The 21,272-nt window shown below is 38.8% G+C and overlaps 1 protein-coding gene and 1 long non-coding RNA gene across 2 annotated transcripts; one reads left to right on the top strand and one right to left on the bottom strand.

Annotated features, from left to right (window-relative positions):
• The first annotated feature begins 1,749 nt into the window (after positions 1 to 1,749).
• On the top strand, positions 1,750 to 17,983 carry LOC121880997. The gene is made up of 3 exons (XR_006091683.1): positions 1,750 to 1,960; positions 2,955 to 3,053; positions 17,882 to 17,983. It is a non-coding gene; the product is annotated as an uncharacterized LOC121880997 (long non-coding RNA).
• gphb5 (glycoprotein hormone subunit beta 5) lies at positions 14,564 to 18,755 on the bottom strand. The gene is made up of 4 exons (XM_042388648.1): positions 18,703 to 18,755; positions 18,187 to 18,241; positions 17,898 to 18,096; positions 14,564 to 15,235 (listed from the first exon to the last, which is right to left on the bottom strand). The coding sequence occupies exons 2-4, from the start codon at positions 18,213 to 18,215 to the stop codon at positions 15,044 to 15,046; spliced, it is 420 nt and encodes a 139-aa protein (XP_042244582.1). The 5' UTR covers positions 18,216 to 18,241; positions 18,703 to 18,755; the 3' UTR covers positions 14,564 to 15,043.
• Positions 18,756 to 21,272: the final 2,517 nt, after the last annotated feature.

Consider the following 21,272-nt stretch of genomic DNA (forward strand, 5'->3'; position numbering starts at 1 on the left):
TCCTCTACGCTCCGCCCCTCCTGAAAAAACAAATATCTGTATTTATGTTATTTACCTAATTCATGTGCACCCGATTTATGAGATTTGTGAGAGTCTCTACTGTGTTTTGCTGTAGTTTATGGTCATGCTAGTTTCTCTCCTCTGCAGTGCTCGCTGTGCAGTCAGCCAATCAGAAGAGAGGGGCATTGAGCAGACACAAAACAGCCCCTTTCAGGCCGAGAGGGACTGGCTTATCCAGCTGTAACCAGGTGTTTTTTGACCGTAAAAACATGCAAATGTCTGTAAATAAACCATGAAAATGAAAGTATTAAACTGGGAAAGGGGCATAATATGACCTCTTTAAGATCCTTTGAGAGAAGTGTTTACAGACTTTTTGTGTTGAACTTCTGTTATTTCACCATTCCAAAAGCGTAGCTATTTATTTGTCTGCCTTTCCATCCATTAATCTGTCCAACTAATCCAATCAGGCACCTCTCTGACATCAGGGACAGTTTGTGGTGTGAAAGGCTTTGAATCTCTGTGGGCAATTACCGGCAGACAGCAGAATTATCACGGTTAGTTTCCCGTGGACGGTGAGTGCCGACGGCGAGCCAAAGGAAACACAGAGGAGAAATTAGCCTGTCAAGACTCGGCTGCAGCTCCAGCATGCCCACCTGCGGCTCTGCCCAGACACATGAAGGCTCCATTGTCTCCACATTTTGGTGCCTGCATGCTTATGCCCATTAGCGTCTCCTCACTGCCCGTGAAAATAGAGAGGAGGAGACACACTCTTTTACCCAAATTGACACCCGTCAACTCGGGATGTGCTGGCAGATTCTCATGGAAAAATATACTTAATTGCTGCTGGTGAAAAGTGAAAGTGTGAAACCGCAGTTTGAAGTTAAGCAGGAAGGTGCTTCTGAAGCTCGTTTACTCCAGAATTGTTTGTTTATTAGTGTCAATCATTTTGTGTAGCTGTTTTCTTTTTGTGTGGAAAAAAACAGCTTTAGTGGCAATTTCACTTAGTATTTTATAGTAGTTTTCAAAGTCAAAACATTGTTACAACTCAACTGGACAGACCTGCTCCAAAATGAAAAAAAAATATAGTACTAAGCATAAAATTGTGCACCTTTGTATGTCTAAAATACAGAGTTTGACATCAGCAAGTGTATTTCTTTCCCTTTTTATTCAAAAACTGCAAAAAATGGGTGCAAAGAATTAGCAGCAGCCATGTGAAGAGATCACATCCAAACCTATTTATTATTCATATGTGATTTCAGCTGCACTATTTCATTGCTCTCAGTATGGATTCGGCTGGGTGACTCATTAAATATCGATGATTAGAACAAAAAAGATTTGTGAGATTATTTTACACTTGTTAAAGTTACCAAAATGTTGGAAAATGAGATTCTATGATTCAACAAGATGTCACAGGTGATATTAATATTTAAAATAAGTGGCTTGAGGCTGAATCCAGGAAGTAGAAGAGGAAGTACATTAAAGTGCAATACCACCGATGGCCACTAGATCCTGGCTCCAATTGACTTTCATTCAAAAAGTGTCAACTTCTCTCTAGAAATTCTAAGTCAATCATTTTTTTCAACAAGTCATTATGGTCTCATTTTAGAAATTATAAAATTGAAGACTTACAGTAGCTGTTGTGAGCCTGTTGTGAGGAAACACTTGACACATGAGAAAGATGATATTTCAGTCACTCATTCATAAAATTAGTTACCAGAAAAATCTTAAAAATAACAACTCAACAGGTGAAAGGCAATCTTCTTAGTGACTGTGAGATTAAGTTTAATGCAGCATCGACGTCAGGAGGGCGTAAAGTAATCTCGCCATTATTTTCCTATTTCAGGACACTAGCTAACGGTTTCGCTAACTCCACTAGCTAGCTTGCCAACATAGCCACTCCAACTAGCCTGCTTATGGTTTGTCTGCTAAATGGATAATACACTAGCAAGGTCTATCACAGGTACAGTCTTCAGTCTTCATAATTTCTTTTTATCTAGAGTCCATTTTATAGTACGCTAGCAGTGTCCCAGTACAGGGAACTGGGACACTGGTGGAGGGAACTCTTATTTTTGGACTCTGCTTGGTTCATTATTTTCCTATTTCAGGACACTTGTGTTGTATTTAACCAGCAAATTGTCTATTACCATAAACATAATTTATTCCCAATACTAACTGCCACTCTGCAAATTTGCTTAACTTATAGGATAGCTGTATGCATTGCCATGTTTCGAACATTCATGTCATCGAACCATTGATTTGCAAGTTTATCTTGTAGTCTTTATGAAGATGCAATCTTGCAAGACAAGTGCAAGAGTCATGTGAGGATTAAGTACTGTGCGTGTATGCTCAGTAGGTACAGCAATATATGAATAAATTAGCACTAAATTGCCTTGAAAAGACTTTGGTTGACATGAGGCGTCCATGTTTGCTTTTATCAGGCACTTCCGGATTATTTAGAGCCAAGTTAGATACGTCGGAGCTTCCAGAAAAATGAGTCATACCAGAAGTTGGAAACTCATAATCATTGTAACTTCCACATGATCAGAACCTGTGGCATAAGTGTCAATTAAAACTGACAACTAGACACTGTTGGTAAGGACAACAATTTAAAAAATATCCATTTGGTCCGAACATCATGCTAATTCCGCCGGTGCCATCATCATAATTAAACAGCTGATCTGGATCGATAGATTGTCAAACATCAGTAGAAACACCCTAAAGAAATGAGAATCTTGTCTCTCTTGGATCTATTGCTCTTTGAAGAGACCATCACTGTCTTCACAAATGATCAGATTATCCTCCGTGCTTGTTTTGAAGTGAGTGTGTGTGTGTGTATGCATCATTTTGAATCTTGTGGACTGTGCCGTCATGTATATCTATGTACAGTGTGTGCGTGTCTGTATGTGTTCTGGGTCTGTTTCTTACATGATAAATCATTTGTTTGATTTCAGCAGATTACATCATCAAGAGGAGGTGGAAAGGAATCCAACTGGTGGAATATTCAGGATCTAAAGCCCACCGACCCACTGAGCTAACATCATCATAACTGACAGGTGTGCTCCAATTGGCTCCAATTGCCCTTGCTAAAACGCTTCATAAATAAGTAACTAACCCTGTATAGCAATTTTCAAATCAGAAAGTACAATCTTCACAGAGAGGAAAAAGAAAAAGACAATAAAAGGAGAGGAGCATGAAATAGCCAAAGAATACAAGTGAGTTTTAAGATTTTTTTTTTTTTAAATGTGCACTTATTTGGTATATTTGTTGGTTTGTGTTCCAAAGGCACAAAAGCTGTCATTTCAAATATTTTTTAATTGTAATGGACCACAGATGCAAATTAGCTTCAAGCTAACTCTGGTGCAGTGCATCATTTATGCTTAATACTGCACACTGTCCTAGTCAATAAATCAATTCAATCGATCAATCATTCATTTGGAGTCATGTTTCTGTCCACCTGGTGATTATAAGTCCAATATTCACTCTCTTTTAGCTCTGTTTTTGTTCTCCACCAACTCCTGAGGGAAATATCTGGTTCTTTAGCTGCTAAATGCTCCACTATGTTCACCAGCTAGTTTACAGCTAACTGTGTCAGTTTGCCGTTTGGTGCTGAGCAGGTAGTATACAGTGGCTTTTTACAGCTTTTTCTCTGAAAACGACGCTATGAGAGCGCTGAGAGTGAACCAAAACAGTTAAGTTACAGCCGGACAGATAAACAATGAGCTGAAACTCACTATAAAGCTCCGTAAAGCCGATGGGAGCTGTAGAGTCAGTGATAACTCTCTGTAGGTTCATCAATATGAGCCACGCCCAACACATTACACACTGTCATTTCATACATTGGCATTTAAAAAAATATCAATTATATCAGTTTTAAATCACAGTTTAATACCACGTTTGTTGTTGCCAGAATCAATTTCTGTCTTTTAATTTACAAACAGAGACATTAAATCAACTGCACAGTGTATCTCATTATCTCTCCTCTACTTGTATCCTTCTGTTTCACCACCATCTGTTCCTGAGGTCACTGCATCATCATCAGGTCACAGACATTTTCACATTTGTACTCGTCTCTGTATTGTTTTGCTTCTAAGTATTTGGTACCTGCAGATGAAAGCATCAGCTTAAATCCCTAAAATATGAATGTAGAAGTCTGTATCTCTCTGTGTTGATAAAAAATGCTTTGGCATTTTTTTTTATGCTCCTGGCTGAATGAGATTATGTAATGCCTAACACAGCAGTGTAGTGGCAGTGGGGTGACCTCCCGTTGTTGTAGTGGCATTATTGTTTTTATCTCCTGTAGAGGAGGTGGGCGTGCTGTGACCCCACCGCCACCCGTCACGGTTATATTATATGTCAATGGTATTCAAGGCTGATAGGCTGACAGATTGTATCCGGTGGGCGATCTGCCCTAATGCAGCGAGGGGGGGATGGTGAGACCTATGAACCAATGGTCGAAGTGAATTAAGTAAAACAGATATATCACAGTAGAAATTTACTCTTCTCAGGTAAAAGTATGTGTTCAAAATTATATAAAGGTAAACAAATGTTAATAGGAAAGTATCCAAAGTATAAGGACTCTCATGTGTTCATGTACTTTTGTTTTTATTACATTTACACCATTACTCCATTGCAACTGCATGGAAACTGTATTTCTTATTCTATCTTATTCTACTTTAACAGACTTTATCCTCCTCTCTCTCTAGTGAGTAGTTAGTGGCTGAGTCATTATTTTCCTCTTGTAGAATATTGTATAAATATTGTTCTAATATATTTTTTTCTTTCTATAAAGCGCTTTGAACATTTTGCTTATGTGAATGTGTGTCTAGTTCCAGAATTTTTTTTTTGCATATGGATCAGCTGAACAAGAAATGGAAGGAAAGAAGGAAAGACATTAGGAAGTGTGAAATAAAGATAAGATGGAAAGAACAGGGAAAGAAATAAAATAATAAAGTAGAATGAATGAAGACAGAAAGTTATTACTGCTATTTATCAGCTTATCCCACAAGAAGTCCTCCAAACTAAATATCGATGGCCAAAGCGCAAAACCTCCTATCTGCAGAATTTTCTGATTGGTGGATTTCACTTTGGATGATGAGAACAAAGAAGGCTGCTCATATTCAGTCTGTCTGCAAGATAATCCCGCCCTTCGTTGTGACAGAAAAGTCACACAACAAAACAAAAACACAACGCAGAGTCTCTGGATGTGTAGAGAAGCTACAGCACGAATCACTGAACATTCATTTCCAGCGGACAAGGAGGCAAATATACTGAATTTAAGGAATTTTGACCCCACTATACTACAATGTAGTAACTATTACATTTACTACATCTTTTTACCAGAAAACAATTTTATTTTTGATTTAATTTTAATTATTAACTTAATTTAGAGCATTGTTTTATAGAACCTCTTCCAACTTGCACCAAGTGCAAATGCTCCTATCTGCACTTTGCGAGGCATTAATATCTAGTCGGTATTGTTAACAAATAATATAATTATAAAGTATAATATAATAATATAGTCCAAAAACAGCATATTATGTATTGGGTGTCCTTAACAAATAGCATTCTGCAAGAAAACAAGTTTTTTTTAGTTTTCTCAAAAAAGTGCATTTTTCAGGTAGGAGGTTTTGCTCTTCAGCCATCAATATGTTGTTTGTAATTTCCTTCCAAAATTACCCCTGTCAGCATTTCCGATCTCGCAGCCCTATCAGCCAGTCCCAGTCATGTATCCTAGGAAGTAAGTCCATATTGGATTTACACAGCTCCCTCTAGAGCCACAAAAGGCTTTAGACCTGTTCACATTAGTGGCACTCCCCAAGACCTGTAAACTCAGTTGAGTTCCCCTGTAATTATAGGCACAAAGGCTACATGTTAGAGGTAAGAGAAATTTCGGTTTTGGCACAAAAATGAATTAGTTAGTAAGGTTAAGACAAGATCATGGTTTGGGTTAAAATTACATGCACATTTCCAGGTCTATATGTCTTATTCTGGGGCTCTACTGGAATATCTTTGCATGATTTACAGTTAAAAACTCCTTATTTATCTTCTACTGGCCCTTTATGCAGCCCCTCAGTTCAGCATCTGTCTGAAACAGGCTTTTTTTAGCTCCTGTCTCTTCAAGGACCCCCTCCCACCTCCCAATGAGTCCGCTCTCTAGTAGTCGGAGTGTGCTTCTTTTTCCTGTTCCTGTTCTTTACTGGAAATATAAAGAAAATCAAAAAATCCCTAATGTATATAACCAAGTAAAGTACCAGTACCTGCAAATGTACTTTCCTCCTTAGTTTAAAACCAACAAAGAAACTGATAAATTATTACTTCCCATGTTTCTTTCCATGATTCCACAGCTGGAAAAAAAATGCTGTGTGCAGAATCATCTGCCAATGAAAGCATGTTCATCAATCAGCCATCATTCACGTCACCTCTGTCATATTACATGTCAATGGCAATAAAGGCGATAACGATCTACAGTGGGGTACGTCCCTGGAGAAATCTCACCCAACTCAGCCGCTCTACCACTCTCTCCATCTAAAGGAAGCTCCATCATCCACACAGATCCTCCTCGCCATCCCCGTTTCCCTGCAGGAGCGACTGTATAATTCATAACCCCAGTTGGTATCTGTCAAGCTGTTTCAGAGGCAGCGGAAAGGGAGGTTGCCCTTAAGGTTTGACAGCAAAATCATCTCACCTGCCCTTAATCCCACCCTGTGGGTTATCAGTGAGAAGAAGTGGGAAACTGACCCAGTTTTAGTGACCTACACTTACAGTAGTAGTTTGAGAGAAAGAGCCTGAAAGATGTCAATTAGATGGATTTTAGGTATGTAATTGCCAGGTTGGCACAGCAGTGTAGTGTCACTTCTAATACTGGTTTGTGACTACCATTTAAATCGAGAAAACTACATGTAAAGGCATGTAGTTTGGTTATTTTACTATCTGAAACAGGTTTTATGATCACAAACCACAACATAATTACCTTGTTTCATTGCTGATTAGATTTCTGATTTGGAATTACAACATTTTAGCTTTTTTGACCATGTTACCCCTTCAGAAAATCAAACCTGCACGAAGGATCAACAGTTTGTTATAGTTTTCAGTTTTTCAAGTTCAGGAACTCTCTAATAGGGGTGTGCCTGAATACAAATACATTATTCGGCAAAGCACAAATAGTGGGTTTTATAGGAATATTTGTTTCATACAAATATTTTAAAAATTATTTGAGCATAAGAAAGCTTTACCCAGAGATAAAGCTGAGCTACTGACACAAGCAAAGTGCTCCAAAGGGACTCTCCATAACCTGATGTTCCCCTTCTCCTTTCCACAAAGTTAGGTTGTAAAAAAATAGGCAATAAATGAAAAGTGCAAAGCAATAGTTGCCTTTGAAGTTATTCCCTACACATTACATGGTGTGCTGTCTCTGTGTTATGGGTGTATAAATAGGTAGAGGTCTGTCTGCATGAGGCGATGTCATCTATGATCTGGGAGACTCCAGTTCAAGACCCGATGTGGGGACCTCCGTCATAAGGTAGTTTATTCATGAAAACTTATTGTAACACTTTAATTTTCTAAAATGAAAAGTGTCATAAAAACAAAAACAGGATTTTTAAGCCTCTTTCCACTTTTATTCGAATACAGATACAGATACAAATAATTTTGCTGCCTCAACAAATACAGATACAAATACAAATACTGGGATCTCTGCACATCCCTACTCTCTACACATCTTCAGTGGTAAAATCGCTTTGTGGCAATGTCAGCTGTTGTTTTTCTATGCTCCTTTATTGCTTTTCTTATTCTCAGATTTCATGCAGTTTCAAGTTTGACATTTGCACATAATTATGCAACCAATGAGATGACAATCGTCAGCAACATAACCTGAAAGCGACTCGTGATGAATAAAAAGGATGAGAAAGGTTTCATGCACCCAAACTCTTCTTGTCACCGTCTTAATTTTCTTTATCTCTGATAAAAGATCATTACGAGCGCTTTTTTGTGTTAAACTGTGTAAACTTATTTCTGTATTAAACGAAGAACATCTCACCCTAACCTTAACAAAGTACTGCCAGTGCTTAAACATAACCATACTGCAAGATCAGATATTTTGGTAGGAAAGAAAAGGTCACTGAACATTTCACTTTTTGCAATTTGCCAAATACACTAATTAACAACTTTTCTCATTATGTTGAGAGTCATATATGAGTATAATTTCTTGGAGAGGGGTTGTGCTCTGCCTCTAATCCCACTGATCATATAGAGAGCCTGACGCCTTTGAAGAGCTTTGCTTGACAAGTGTCTTTTTTGCCTCTGAGATATAATGATTGTTCAGTTCTTTTGCTTTGAGTGATTTGGCCATGTGGGGAAGAGGAACTTCCACAAGAGTTGTGTTTATGTCCACCTGATGATTCCCCCCCCCCAACTTTCTTCACCAGCTGGTCACTAACTTTGCCACTCTTTGCTGGTTGGTGCTGGGCAGGTAGTGTGCAGAGTAGGGATGTGCAGAGGGCCCAGTATTTGTATTTGTATCTGTATTTGTTGAGGCAGCAAAATTATTTGTATTTGTATTCGAATAAAAGTGGACAGAGGCTTAAAAATCAATAAGTGCTCATGAAGTGTTCCCTTGGGAGCACCTCATTTGTGTCAGTAGTTCAGCTTTATCTCTGGGGAACATCCCCCAACTCAGGGACTGATGTCCAAATTAGGAAATGTGCATCATGTAGCAGGTGGATGTGACTCCCCTTGTTGAGACCTGCTGATAGACGTAACAGCGGAGCAGAGGAGAGACACTGGGATAGCGATGTAACCGACCTGTGCGCTGGTATTTAACATGATTTTTTTTCTTCCTGAAAACAAATCATTTTTAAAATATTTGTGTAAAACAAATATATGTAAAAAAAAAACAACAACAAAAGGCACTATTTGTGCTTTGCCGAATAACATATTTGTATTTGGGCACACCCCTTGTGCAGAGCTTATTCACTGAAAACAGCTGAACCAGACAGGCTAAAAAGCTTCAAAAAGCTGCAGTGTTGGGGGATAATTCTTTTAATCACCATCAACAGCTCTTTTTACATTACATACAGTCTCTTGATTCATTTTTAATATTAAAATAGCTTTACACAATGAAAATACTAAGCTAGAAGGTATATCATCGTTTTTGTTTCAAAATTCAGAGCATGGGTTGGAAAGTGACTTGTAAAATCAAAAATCTCACCATCTAACAAAGAATTTGTCACAGTAACACAGTTATAGACCCTCTGGATTACCTTTTTAAAAATAAGAATGGCTCGTTTCACCCTGAATAAAGGGCATCTGGCTGAGTCATTGTGTCTCCCTCTGAGCTCCCAGAGGAGGTTTCAGACCTCAGGTTAGGAATCTCTGTTGATGGTAAGAACCTCCTCCTCCGTCTCTGCTTCTGCGTTATAGTCCTCCTGCCAAGAGCTGTTCCAACCACCCCCCCCCCCCCCCCCCCCCCCCACCCCCCCACAGCCGAAGGAGGAAGTGGTAATGTCAGGAATGATTAGGACAGCGGGAGTTGTTAGAGCAACTCTCCTGTCAGGGATGTTGAAGATAATAGAGGTCCCAGGAGAGCTAACCTCTCCTCTGTTTCTCCTTTTAACCTCTCCGTTCTCCCGTCACCCTTAAAAGCCTCTGCAGTATTCACACAGACTGATGTTTGTTTATGCATGTTCCCGTCTTTAGTTACAGCTGTGTAATGTGGTGTTTTCAGCTTCTGCAGGACTGATGGGTGCAAATAATTGCCTTCATTCATAATCATTGCTAGTATTGCTATCGTTGTTGTTATTGTCCTCGGGTTATGTAAAAGGCACTTACAATTGAATTTTTCATTATTATTATTATTATTATTATTATTATAGTATTTTCATTTTATTAGCTGCATATATATATGTACACATACATAATACACACATAATTTCATTTTTTGTATTCTTTAGAGTTGTGTTGAATTATACTGTATCTGCTTTTTCAAACATAGCAATTTTGATTTTTTTCTTTTGTTTGTCTGAATTAAAACTACATTTTGCTTGAATTCCAAATAAGCAAATGCAACGTAAACTCTCCACATTTCACATATAATCTCACATATAAATTAAAACACTCATCTGCAGTAATGTAAAATATAAGTGTAACATTTTAATTCAGATCAAATCTGTAAGAAATAAGTTAAAAGCAGTATTCACTTTTGCATTATTTATCGACAGTTTGGACTTCTACAAAAGGAAAAAAAACACCATATATGCTTCAATGTTTTTTTGTTCACTGTAATATTTAAAAATGTTCACTTGTGTACTCGCTAATGTGGTGTGTACTTATCTAACTGTTGGCAACTGAGCAGATTAAACTGAGCAGGGTGACTCAACCAGATCTATCAGTGGGGTTAGGGTTAGGGTTAGGGTTAGGAGTTAGGGGTTAGGGTTAGGGTTAGGGTTAGGGGGTTAGGGTTAGGGGGTTAGGGTTGGGGTTAGGGTTAGGGGGTTAGGGTTGGGTTAGGGTTAGGGTTAGGATTAGGGGTTAGGTTTAGGGTTAGGGTTAGGGGTTAGGGTTAGGGTTAGGGGCTTAGTGTACTTAGAGGCTGCTCTGTAATTTAAAAGGTCTTTACAAGAGCTCCATCAACAGACAAGCATCTAGTCCTGAACCCATCTGATCCCTGCCTTTAACGTATGTAGATAAGAGTGTCGTCTGTCTGCTGTAACATGTGCTGTAAAAGAAGACAGTAAGCAGATGTAACTTTAGTCTCAACATAGGCCAGTCAAAATACATTTTACTTTGACAGATTACGGTAAGTTTCAGTTTCAGCTTCTAAAAATAGTCTAAAATCAACAACAAAAGGATTCTTCTGTGCATTAAAGGGTACATTTCACTTACAGTCACTCACTGTTTTGAATGTGAAAGTCAACCTGTTAGTTTTACTTGACTCCTATTAGTCAACCAGGTATATATCAAAGTACTGATTTAGCTTCTAAAAATGGAGCAGGATCAATGGCACCTAACGATTATCTTTGCGCTAAGTGACACAGTGTCAGTCATGATGATAACACATCGTCTCTTAGTGTCACTTCGATCTGACCTGACCGGAGCCGGAAGGTCACAAGTTTGGTCGATGTGAGGACATTTACTTTGTCAAAATAAACCTCTAACCTTTTAATTAACTGACACTGAGAATATCAGATAAAATATATGAATGCAGTGATGAATTTGAAAGGAAGTATGTAATGAAAAGGGACAATTTCAATAATATTCTATTTTTTTCTTTTTAATGCTTTGTTTAGGCCTGTCTGAGGTCTGGAAATGTACAATTTATAGCATAAAAACATTTTCTATGAGCTGCACGATGACATTTTAGTCTGTGTGTACAATATAAGTGTGTGGGCTTAGACAGAGGAAAGAAAAGACCTGATTTATATAGAAACAATACAATTTGAAAAAAAAATAGATAAGAGACTGGCTGTGAGTGTGCGTATGTGAGTGAATGAGCATGTTTACACTGCAGCTTACAGCGACTTAGCCCTGATTTAGTTTACAGATTGTATGTTCTCAATGAATTCACAAAATCACCAAGTCTGAACACGTGTGTCTTTATAACATCTGACAGTCAATCACATAGTAAATAGGCTTATTGTTTTCACTTGGCAAAGGCTTTCGTACTGGAGTCTCCCAGATCATAGATGACTGCGCTGACTACTGAGCTAAAACTTTACTCATTGCCTCATTGCAGACAGACCTCTACACTACAGCACACTGTGTAATGTGTAGGGAAGAACTTCAAAGGTGATTATTGCTTTGCACTTTTCATTTATTGCCTATTTTATTGCCCTTTCTTCTTTCTAAAGGAGAGTGGGAACAACAGGTAATGGAGAGTCCCTTGGAAGCACTTCATGTGTCAGTAGCTCAGCTTTATCTCTGGGGAACACCTCTCAACTCCGGGACTGATGTCCAAATTAGGAAATGTGCGTCATGTAGCAGGTGGATGTGACTCCTCTCGTTGAGACCTGCTGATGGACGTAACAGCGGAGCAGAGGAGAGACACTGAGATAGCGATGTGATGACCTGCACTCTGTTATTTGACATGTTTTTATAGGGGTTTCAAATCAGGCTATATTAAAGATGTTCACACCAAACGCTGAGACCAGAGAGATGAGTAGACAACCAGCGGGAGTTTATTTCATTTCACACGAACATACAAAACTCAGAAAATCACCGATGCAGCAGCCCCTTTCAGCTCACACCCAACCCCTATTTATACCAAAGCGAACGTGACTTTTGGCACTTTCGTGAGTCAATGATCACTTGGATTTTGACCAATGGGAGTAGGACATTTCTTAATTTCGTCTTTGCAAGCTGTGTGCAAAGACTATTCCCAGATGTCTCCTGTTTGTCTGGCGGCCTGACATTTTTTGGGTGTGTCAATGATCGGCATAGGTCAGCGCGACCTGGCAACAAGAGTATTTGCTTCTCCAGAGATTGTAACCGGACCTTTTGAAAACAACTCCTCATCTATCTCCTCTGGTTACCCAGCTGTTGTTTTAACATGAAGTGCTCTGTGCTCTGTGTATCAGTTGGCACAAACAACTCTTTATCTAACTTTTCTGGTTATGCAGCTGTTTATTTAACCTGAGGTGCTCTGTGTATTGTTTGGTACGATTCCAAACGCTATCACGTTTCTTAGCTTCTACATTTTCTTTTTCTTCCCGAAAACAAATAATTTTTAAAATATTTGTATGAAACAAATATTCATAAAAAACCCACTATTTGTGCTTTGCTGAGTAACGTATTTGTATTTGGGCACACCCCTAATCACAGCATTTTACAGTGAACAAGGTCGTCTTGTGATGAGGACAGATCAAAATGTCTCTAATAGTAAAAAATGAAGACACAAATGGGGATAAAAACACAATTAAGTTGTTGACTATGCACCAGTAATAAAAAAAAGCTTCAAATTTAATTTTTAAAACAGATTTTCTCCAGATATTTTATTTTGCCCATGTTTTAACATTCAAAATTTTAAAAATTGAGACGGCAGAGTAAAGCCATCCAAAAATAAAATTGGATTCCTGCAGCAGTTGAAAGTGAAGCACGAGGATCTGCAGTGTGAACGAAGCCAAACAGATTTAGACAGAGGAACGGGGAGGGTTTTGTATCGTGGGAGGACTGTGTTCTGTTTCCCTCGCAGCGCCGGGGCTCAAACGCAGCCCCGGCAACCCCTCAGTGACATGTGAGCGCTCAGACGTTACATAAACCCTGTTCTCCTTGGGAATCATACAAATAACAACACTTAGTAAGGGCTGTTTTTCTGCCCCGCCACTGATGACTAACCAGCAGGAAGTTTGGCCTCAGAGCTCAGGTCGGTTAATTAAACACTAACGAGCGGTCACATCACTATGCAACCATCAAAGTCTGATTATTCTTTAAAAGACCAATTATTAATTATGTCAATTACTGCAATCGCAAACCTTACAATGATTGCCTTCTAAGAAAAAGTTATAGCTGCTGCTACTGTGGTGATGTAGTTTGTGGTACAATATAATATGTGATCATATTATTATATTAGGATGATAAGTGGAAGGTCTGAGAAATACTACTAGCAGAATTCTGCATCCCTACTTACTCCAGAGATGCTGTTCTGCAGCTGGGCTTGACCTTTGATCTGCCAATAGAGCTTGTTAAAAGAAAACACACATTTCTAGAGGAGAAAAAACACAGTAAGGGTTGGTGCTCATAGTATTTTAATGAGGAAATGGTTTGACTAAAATGATAATTTTAGATCAAATATGTGCATTTACAGTAGGTGTAAGAGTGGACTTGACTTAAATGATCTATTTGGAATATAATGCAATGTAGGTTAGAGATGCACTCACAATTGTACAGATGAAACTGACATTTATTGTCATTAAAGCAAAGATAGAAAATAAAAATCATAAAATATTAAAAGATAGCAATTACAGTATGAATTACCCAAACATTTCCACTGAATACCTAATGAATTCTTATTGGCAGTTTACAGAATAGAGCATCTGGATTACATTATAAGCAGAGCAGGAAACTACAATAAACATTTCTATAAAGCCAGATAGTTTCAAAGTTACATTTACCTTCAATATTTGGTTCAGAAACAAGATGATCGCCTACTTAACAAACTGGTTGTAGAGTACAAAAATGATGGCTTGGGTTAGTTTTATGTATTTAATGTCTGTTATATAACCTTTTCTAGAGACAGAAATCATTTGAATGGTTAAAGTACTTCTAATAGTGCCAAAGAGCCATCCTCTGAATTTAAAGATTATGGCTGGTGATTTTCTATATTTTTCTTGTTGTTAACAAATCTCACATTTTCAGTCTCTGGAGAGTAGTTCTGTGTAAGCTAGCTTGTTGCGCTACATATCACAACCTCTTGAGTTTATACAAAAGTTATTTACAGCGTACAATGTTGTACAAAGTCTATAGATTGTGATATGTAGTGAAGCACTACAAACGTAACCGCATTCCTGAACATGCTCAGTGGCGTCTGCCTTACATGGAACTACTCTCCGGAGACTGAAAACCTGATCGCTGTTATTATTAGTCTTTGGAGCCATTTCTTAACAAACTATTGATGTGACTCACTGATGTGTTTTTAATAGTTCTGGAGGTGGAAAGTGGAGGTCTCTACAACACGGAGGAATAAGATATATCAGGCTTTGGATGGACACTTCTTAGTAGATCGATTCTTTGTTGGTTTGGCTCTGCAGGAAATGTGTTGACAATAAGAAAAATATAGAAAATCGCCAGATGTATCCTTTAAAGGCAAATCTAAATGGCAAAATCCAAAGTGAGTTTCTTTATTAACCTGTTTATTCTCAATCTCAGATCAGATCCTTTTTTACATTGATCAGTTTTACTTAACAAGCAAATCTGCTTCTATGGCTCATCCACTGATATTTCACTCAACCAATGAGATTCATAGATCTAAATTTACATTTTTCTGATTCCCTGGCAGTAATTAAAGCAAAAAAAAAAAAGTGAAAGCTTTAAAAAATGCGTGTCCAGATTAGTTTTACACAGAGGTGATACACTCAGTGGTGCTGGTCAGACAGACTCCACAGTCACATCTCAGAGCCACAGGATAGGTGTACATCGGGTCAACGTTTGGCAGGCAGCTGGGAAGTTTCACGGTGACCATACGAGTCTCGTTGTACGTACAAACCCGCTGGTAGGACTCAATGAAGGGAGGGTCCACGACAGGCTTCTGGAAACACAAACGAGAAAAAAAAAATCTTGTTTAACTTTTCTCCTGAGATATTTTCTCATCTGATATAGGTGATTAATATGGAAATATCTGATTTATATTTGATTACTCTCGGAGTTCTGCTCTGACTCAGGTCTCAGGTGTAAAACTCTCTGGTGGCCATATTGGATTTCTTCAGCTCAAGAGCAACAAGCTTTTTTCTCTAAATGTACAACTTGGCTCTCTTTGTGCTAATTTTCATAAACAGTTGGTCTTTTAATCACTTCAGAAATGTGTTATGTGATGTCAGATTTTCAGCTCTAGTCAACACATTTGTTCAGCTAATTCCTCTCTAGCTTGAGTTTGGTAGCTAACGGAGAAAACAACTTGGCAACACGAGTGTAAGATTTAAACATCCTGATCAAGACCTTATGGCGAAACAAGATGGCGAAATACAGAAGATTCTTCAAGTAAAAGTAGTTTTTTCACATTCGGTCCTTTGTTAGTTGAGCATCTTATTAGCCATTGAAGTAGCAACATTCACATTTTATCTGCTTTGCTAAATTTGCATCCTAGCAAATTATCTGAGCAATGAAGCCAGTTGAGTATAATTTATTTACCATTTCAGACTAAAGCAGTTCAAATGCTTTACATGATAATAAAATGATAAAACAAATATCTGCTTACACACACACATACATACATACACACATCCATACAAGCACAAGAAATTACATTCATACATTCATGCACATATATACACACACATTGATACATATATACATACTGAGATATGCATTCCTACACCCTCCTTTGATAGATTGAGAAAAAAAATTCTAATATTTTAATTAATATATGTATCTGTATGCTGGAATGCCATCATAAAAATGGCGCCTTTATTGTGTTTGGAGGAGCTCGGATTTTTGAAGTTGCACTTATCTAACCTATTTGTGTATCATTAAGGCTTGTCATTTGTTAAATGCTTGTTCTACATCATATAAAACACCTGCATTTATTACATTAGTTTGTGCTTTTCTTCTTCTTCTCTTTTAAGCGCCACATTTCACACCATTTACAGCAAACACTGAAACACATTTCAGCCCTTTGCAGTTGGCAAAAACGTACCCTTGTGTTTGTGTGCATGTACATACAAGCAATACATGGAACTGCTCCTCAAAACATCACTCATAGCACCAGCAGTGGTCACAATGTGCTACCTTAAATTACTTTTTTTCAAGCAACAAATCTACCTGTCACAGTAACCTAACGTGGAAACAAATCCACCTTATTAGAGTTCTCATTTTTAATAAATTCTTTTTCTCAGCTCGTCACTATTTCCACATAACTAATTTTTCCCGGCGAACCTCCGTTTTTTTTGCGATCGAGCCGTGTTTGACTGGAGATTTATGACACATCTGCAAAGCCTCTGTTAATTGCTTGTAGTGCTGCTGTTCCAGGAATTTAATCTTATTCTGCTGTTGCGGTAATTAAAAGTTTCTCCGGATCAGAACTTCAGCTGAATGCACAGAAGGAAAAAAAAAAAAAAAAGTAAATCCTAAAGCTGAGTAGTTGCAATTAGAGAATGTGTCCTGTGACCTTAAGGTCTCAGATTTGACCCCTCACCCTTTAACTGTCTGTCCTACAGACTGTCCCTAAAGCATTGACATTGACTCCCTCTGCTGCGTTCTGACCTCCCTTTGGGGTAGAGCAAACAAAAAGATGACTCTCCTCCCCCGAGGGTGGGGGGGGCGGGGGAGGGGGATCCAAAGAGTATCGCAAAACAAAGCCCGAGGCCTCCTGCGTACACACACACACACCAGCTACACTGCAATAATGAATCCGAGAGAATCATGAGCTTCCTAATGCCTCCTGTCACTGAATACAATGTACCAGATGAAACTTCAGATTTCACTGCATTTTTTTGTAATCAGTATCCGGCGATTTATGAAATCCAATTGTGTCTTTTATGCACTTGAGGCATTGTTAAGGAAACCGCTGCTGTCACTTCAATCTCTGGATTCCACGCTGCTTTCCATTCTTGCAGAACGCTAACTCAATTTCGGTGCATGCCCGCTCTGAAAGCCTTCTGCAAGCCTCCACCCGCATGCAAGATTTACACTTCAGTCAGCGTCTCATTACTGGGTGACAAAGCTTAGATCTTACTGGGGTATTATAAACACAGAATATATATTTCTTTGACACCACATGTATATATATCCGTCTCTCTGTCTGTCTATATATCTGTCAGTCTATCTATTGTGTCTGTGCTGCAGCTGATTCTCTGCTTGTACTCGCAGCCGACCTTGCACTGACCTCACTGTGGAGGGAGGAAAGTGAAAACAAATTTTCTCCATGGGGATCACCGATCTTTGTATCTACAGTATTTGTCTCCCTGTCTGACTGTGTGTGTCTCCCTCTCTCTCTCTCTCTCTCTCTCTCTGCATTTGGCCGTCCGACTGACTGAATCTGTATCTAATCCTTCTTCTTCTTCTTCTTCTTCTTCTTCTTCTTCTTCTTCTCTCCTTCTGCAAATAAAAGCTGATGCAAACAGCAGACTAATTTCTTTTGTGTAAAGTTGTCAGCTTTGCTTACGTCACCTCCCGGTATAATCACATTTACACTCCTCTCCTCTCCTCTGAATGTGTGTGTGTGTGTGTGTGTGTACAGTACGACAGCTCCTCACCTCCCAAGTCTCACAGCGCCCCCAGCAGGCATCGGTGGTGATGTGCAGGCCCTTGCAGCCGGGCTTCTTGGCCAGGAAGGTGAACTCCCGGACGGCACAACCGATGAAACGCCTCAGGTTGACGGCTGACGCCCGGTGGAGGGAGTCTGGTTGTAGAGAGATCCAGAGCAGAAAGCAGCACAGCAGCGGTCCAGGTCTCCTGAAGGTGAGAAACAGAGAAACAGAACATAAGTGGCTTTTTAATGTCTTGTGTCATCAGATTTAAAGGATAAAGGTTGAATCCACTTACCATTGTGATTTCCTCCTCTGCAGGGTCATCTTAACTGTGACTCACCGTCGTCGTCCTGCAGCCAAACACAGGAATTAAAGCCGCTAATGTTGAAAACACACTTAAATACAATGAAACGCTTAAGTTTAAGCAGGTTTTTGCTACCTAACAAGAAGTTACTCTCACTGTTTTAGCACCCAGACCTGTAGTACTTGCTCTGAAGTTATTCCCTGGCAGTACTCGTCACGGTACGCTCCTCAGACCCAACCCGCCTGCTAATGGATTTGAAAGTACAAGCTGGGGCTTTTTATCATCCTGTGTCCTGCCAATCAGAGGCTGAAGTCCTCACCTCAGTCTCTCTTCTTCCTGACATCATAAATCCCCCCCGGAGGGCCCTTCCACCTGTTGCTGCCCATCTAGTTCAAGCCAGCCAGCTTGTTCCCACTCCATTAGCTTGATTAAGGAAAGAGTCTGCCCTTTTGTTCATAGTCACCCACATGGAAGAAGGAGAACAACATACTCAAACACAGCGCCTACCTGTGTCTACTCTCACTCATCCGAGCTCAATTAGCCGGCTCCAGAGACAGACCCGGCTCCTGTTCTTACATGCCCCGAGCTCCGACACTGTGCTGTTTGCCCTCTATTCATCCACTTTTACTCATGTCTTTCTTTGTTGCCATTTGACATTTCAACATGACATTTCCTCACACACACAAAGAGAGAAAGCTGGATATTACTCAAGCCTCACCACATGGATCGCTCACTGGGACACACACACAGGAAGGATGCATCAGCCCTGGCAGGAAACAATGACAGACGGAGGAGAAAGAGACAGAGACATGTGAAGAAGAAGGAAGAATTGATTTGGGTGAGTAAACGCCTCATCAAGAAATTACCATCATGAGAGGCCCCTGCGGGCAGCGTGTGGAGCCAGCAGAGCAGAACCGCTCTCAAGTAGTTTGGGAAATGAATCTTTTCAAAGTAAAGTTGAAAGTTGAGGCCAAGCAATTAAAGTTAGATTAGAGAAAACATTGAAGAGGATGAGTCAGGGACAGGTTAACACTCCTCTCAGACACTCTGTCCTCCTTGCTGTCAGAGAGAATTACCCATCTGGAGGCTATTATTGAACAATGTGCATGGTGTGGAATAACAAAATGCATGAAATTGGATAACAGAAGTGATTACAAAGAGGTTAATTGTAATCCAGTACAGAGGGAGTAAGCCTGGATTTTCACAATCCGGCTTTTTGAATTGCAAATGAAAGGTTTTAGCTTAATGTCTATGGGGGGAAATTCATCTTCTTCATTTAACCCGTCCTGATTATTATGAAAGAGTTGATGAGGCCACACTGCAGCAACCAGGAACCACATCTTAGATCTGAGGACAACAAAGAGTTAATAAAAACAGTTATAAGATATTATTTAAAAAAAAAAATCAGATACTAAAGCTTTAAAACCTCCAAGGGGAATAAAAGACTCAATGAGTAGCACCTGAAGCCAGTTCTGCCTAGATTAGTGCCAACATGTGAGATATCTGAGGATAAATAGAGTTACTGCAGGCAAAATATGTAGAAATTGATCATCTAATAAAGAAAGTTTTTAAGTTATCCTCATATGAATAAAGACATCACCAGCCCGGTATAACATGATGTTGTACTGACCTCTGCTGATCACTTGTAGTATTAATACTTTCCAAAAACCTGTGAACACACCCCTTGACTTTTATTGTGAGATATGATATTTCACGATATCTAAGATTAGTTTTTGCTTTTATGCCATTCTAGTTGTGTATAAATTGTTTTTACTGAGATCCCTGCTTGAATTCTTGAATGCTTTAAGTTTTGCTGGAACATTTTTCTTGTCTGTTTTTACTGTGTTTAAGCCAATAAAACAGTGAATGTGAATAACCTTGTGGTGGAATAAAAAACAACTATTTTTAATGCACAAGCTACCTCTGGTGATGACTTCAAACCTACAAAATATACTGAGTACTGGTCTTTCATTTACTTTTGTCCTTCCTTTATACTCTGTCTTTTAGGAGCCTTATTTGTCACAATTTTCTTACTGTAATTGATATTATTGACAAATTAAGATGCCAATAATAAATCAATGTTTTACAGATGTAATTTGTCTGGACACTAGAGCTCCACATAGAGCTCAACAGCTGCTCTCCACTGCTGAGCCTGAGCCTGAGTGACCTTTGACCTCTGTGCCGTGTCATCCGATGTGATCCGCAGGGAATCGTACTGTATGGATAGAAGGTGTTTTAACTTGCTTTGTGGTTTTACATCAGCGTAGATGTGCACCAGCATAAACAAACCTTTCATTGTGACAAACACCTGCTCATTTTAAATGCATTAATCAAAATAATTAATCACACAGTAAAGTCGTGGCCATATAGAGAGAATGACATTCAGTGATGGGCGACGCCACAGTGTAAAAATACTGTAAAAGTTCTGTATTAAAGATTTTACTTAAGTAAAAGTATTAACATAGCAACATATTAATTATATTAATTAAAGTAACAAAAGTAAAAGTTACTTTAATGATGCAGCTGTTAAAGGCGGGACCCATTTTAACTACTTCAAATACTGCTGGGTAGCTTAATCTATAATAACACATCATAATTTATTCATTTATTATATTTTGTATCAATAATTTAAAGCAAAGTAACTATTGTATTTCAATAAATGTAGTGGATTAGAAGTAGGAAGTAGCATGAAGGGAATTATTAATTTAAAGTACATGTACCTCACAGTTGTACTTCAATATATTACGTTCCCCGACTGTTGACATTGACCTGTAGCCTAAATATTCTTCATAATTTTCCGACCAAAGTTTTTCTTCCTTATGCCGATTACGTTCATGTACATAACCATCAGCTATAGAAACAGGCAGGTTTACTGCTTCCACTGAAGAGAAAAGACTCTGTTTGCTGTGAGACTGAAAATAAAGTCCATTTTATATTTTATTGCTGATTATATGATGATTTAAGGGCTACACTGTGTAGTAAAATGACCTTCATTTCTGATGATTTTTTTTGGTAGCTGATTTTGTTTGTAGAGTTTAGTACAGAAGACAAAGTCTTTGTAATGTAATGTAAGACGT

This window comes from Thunnus maccoyii, chromosome 16 (assembly GCF_910596095.1).
Source record: "Thunnus maccoyii chromosome 16, fThuMac1.1, whole genome shotgun sequence".
NCBI lineage: Eukaryota > Metazoa > Chordata > Actinopteri > Scombriformes > Scombridae > Thunnus > Thunnus maccoyii.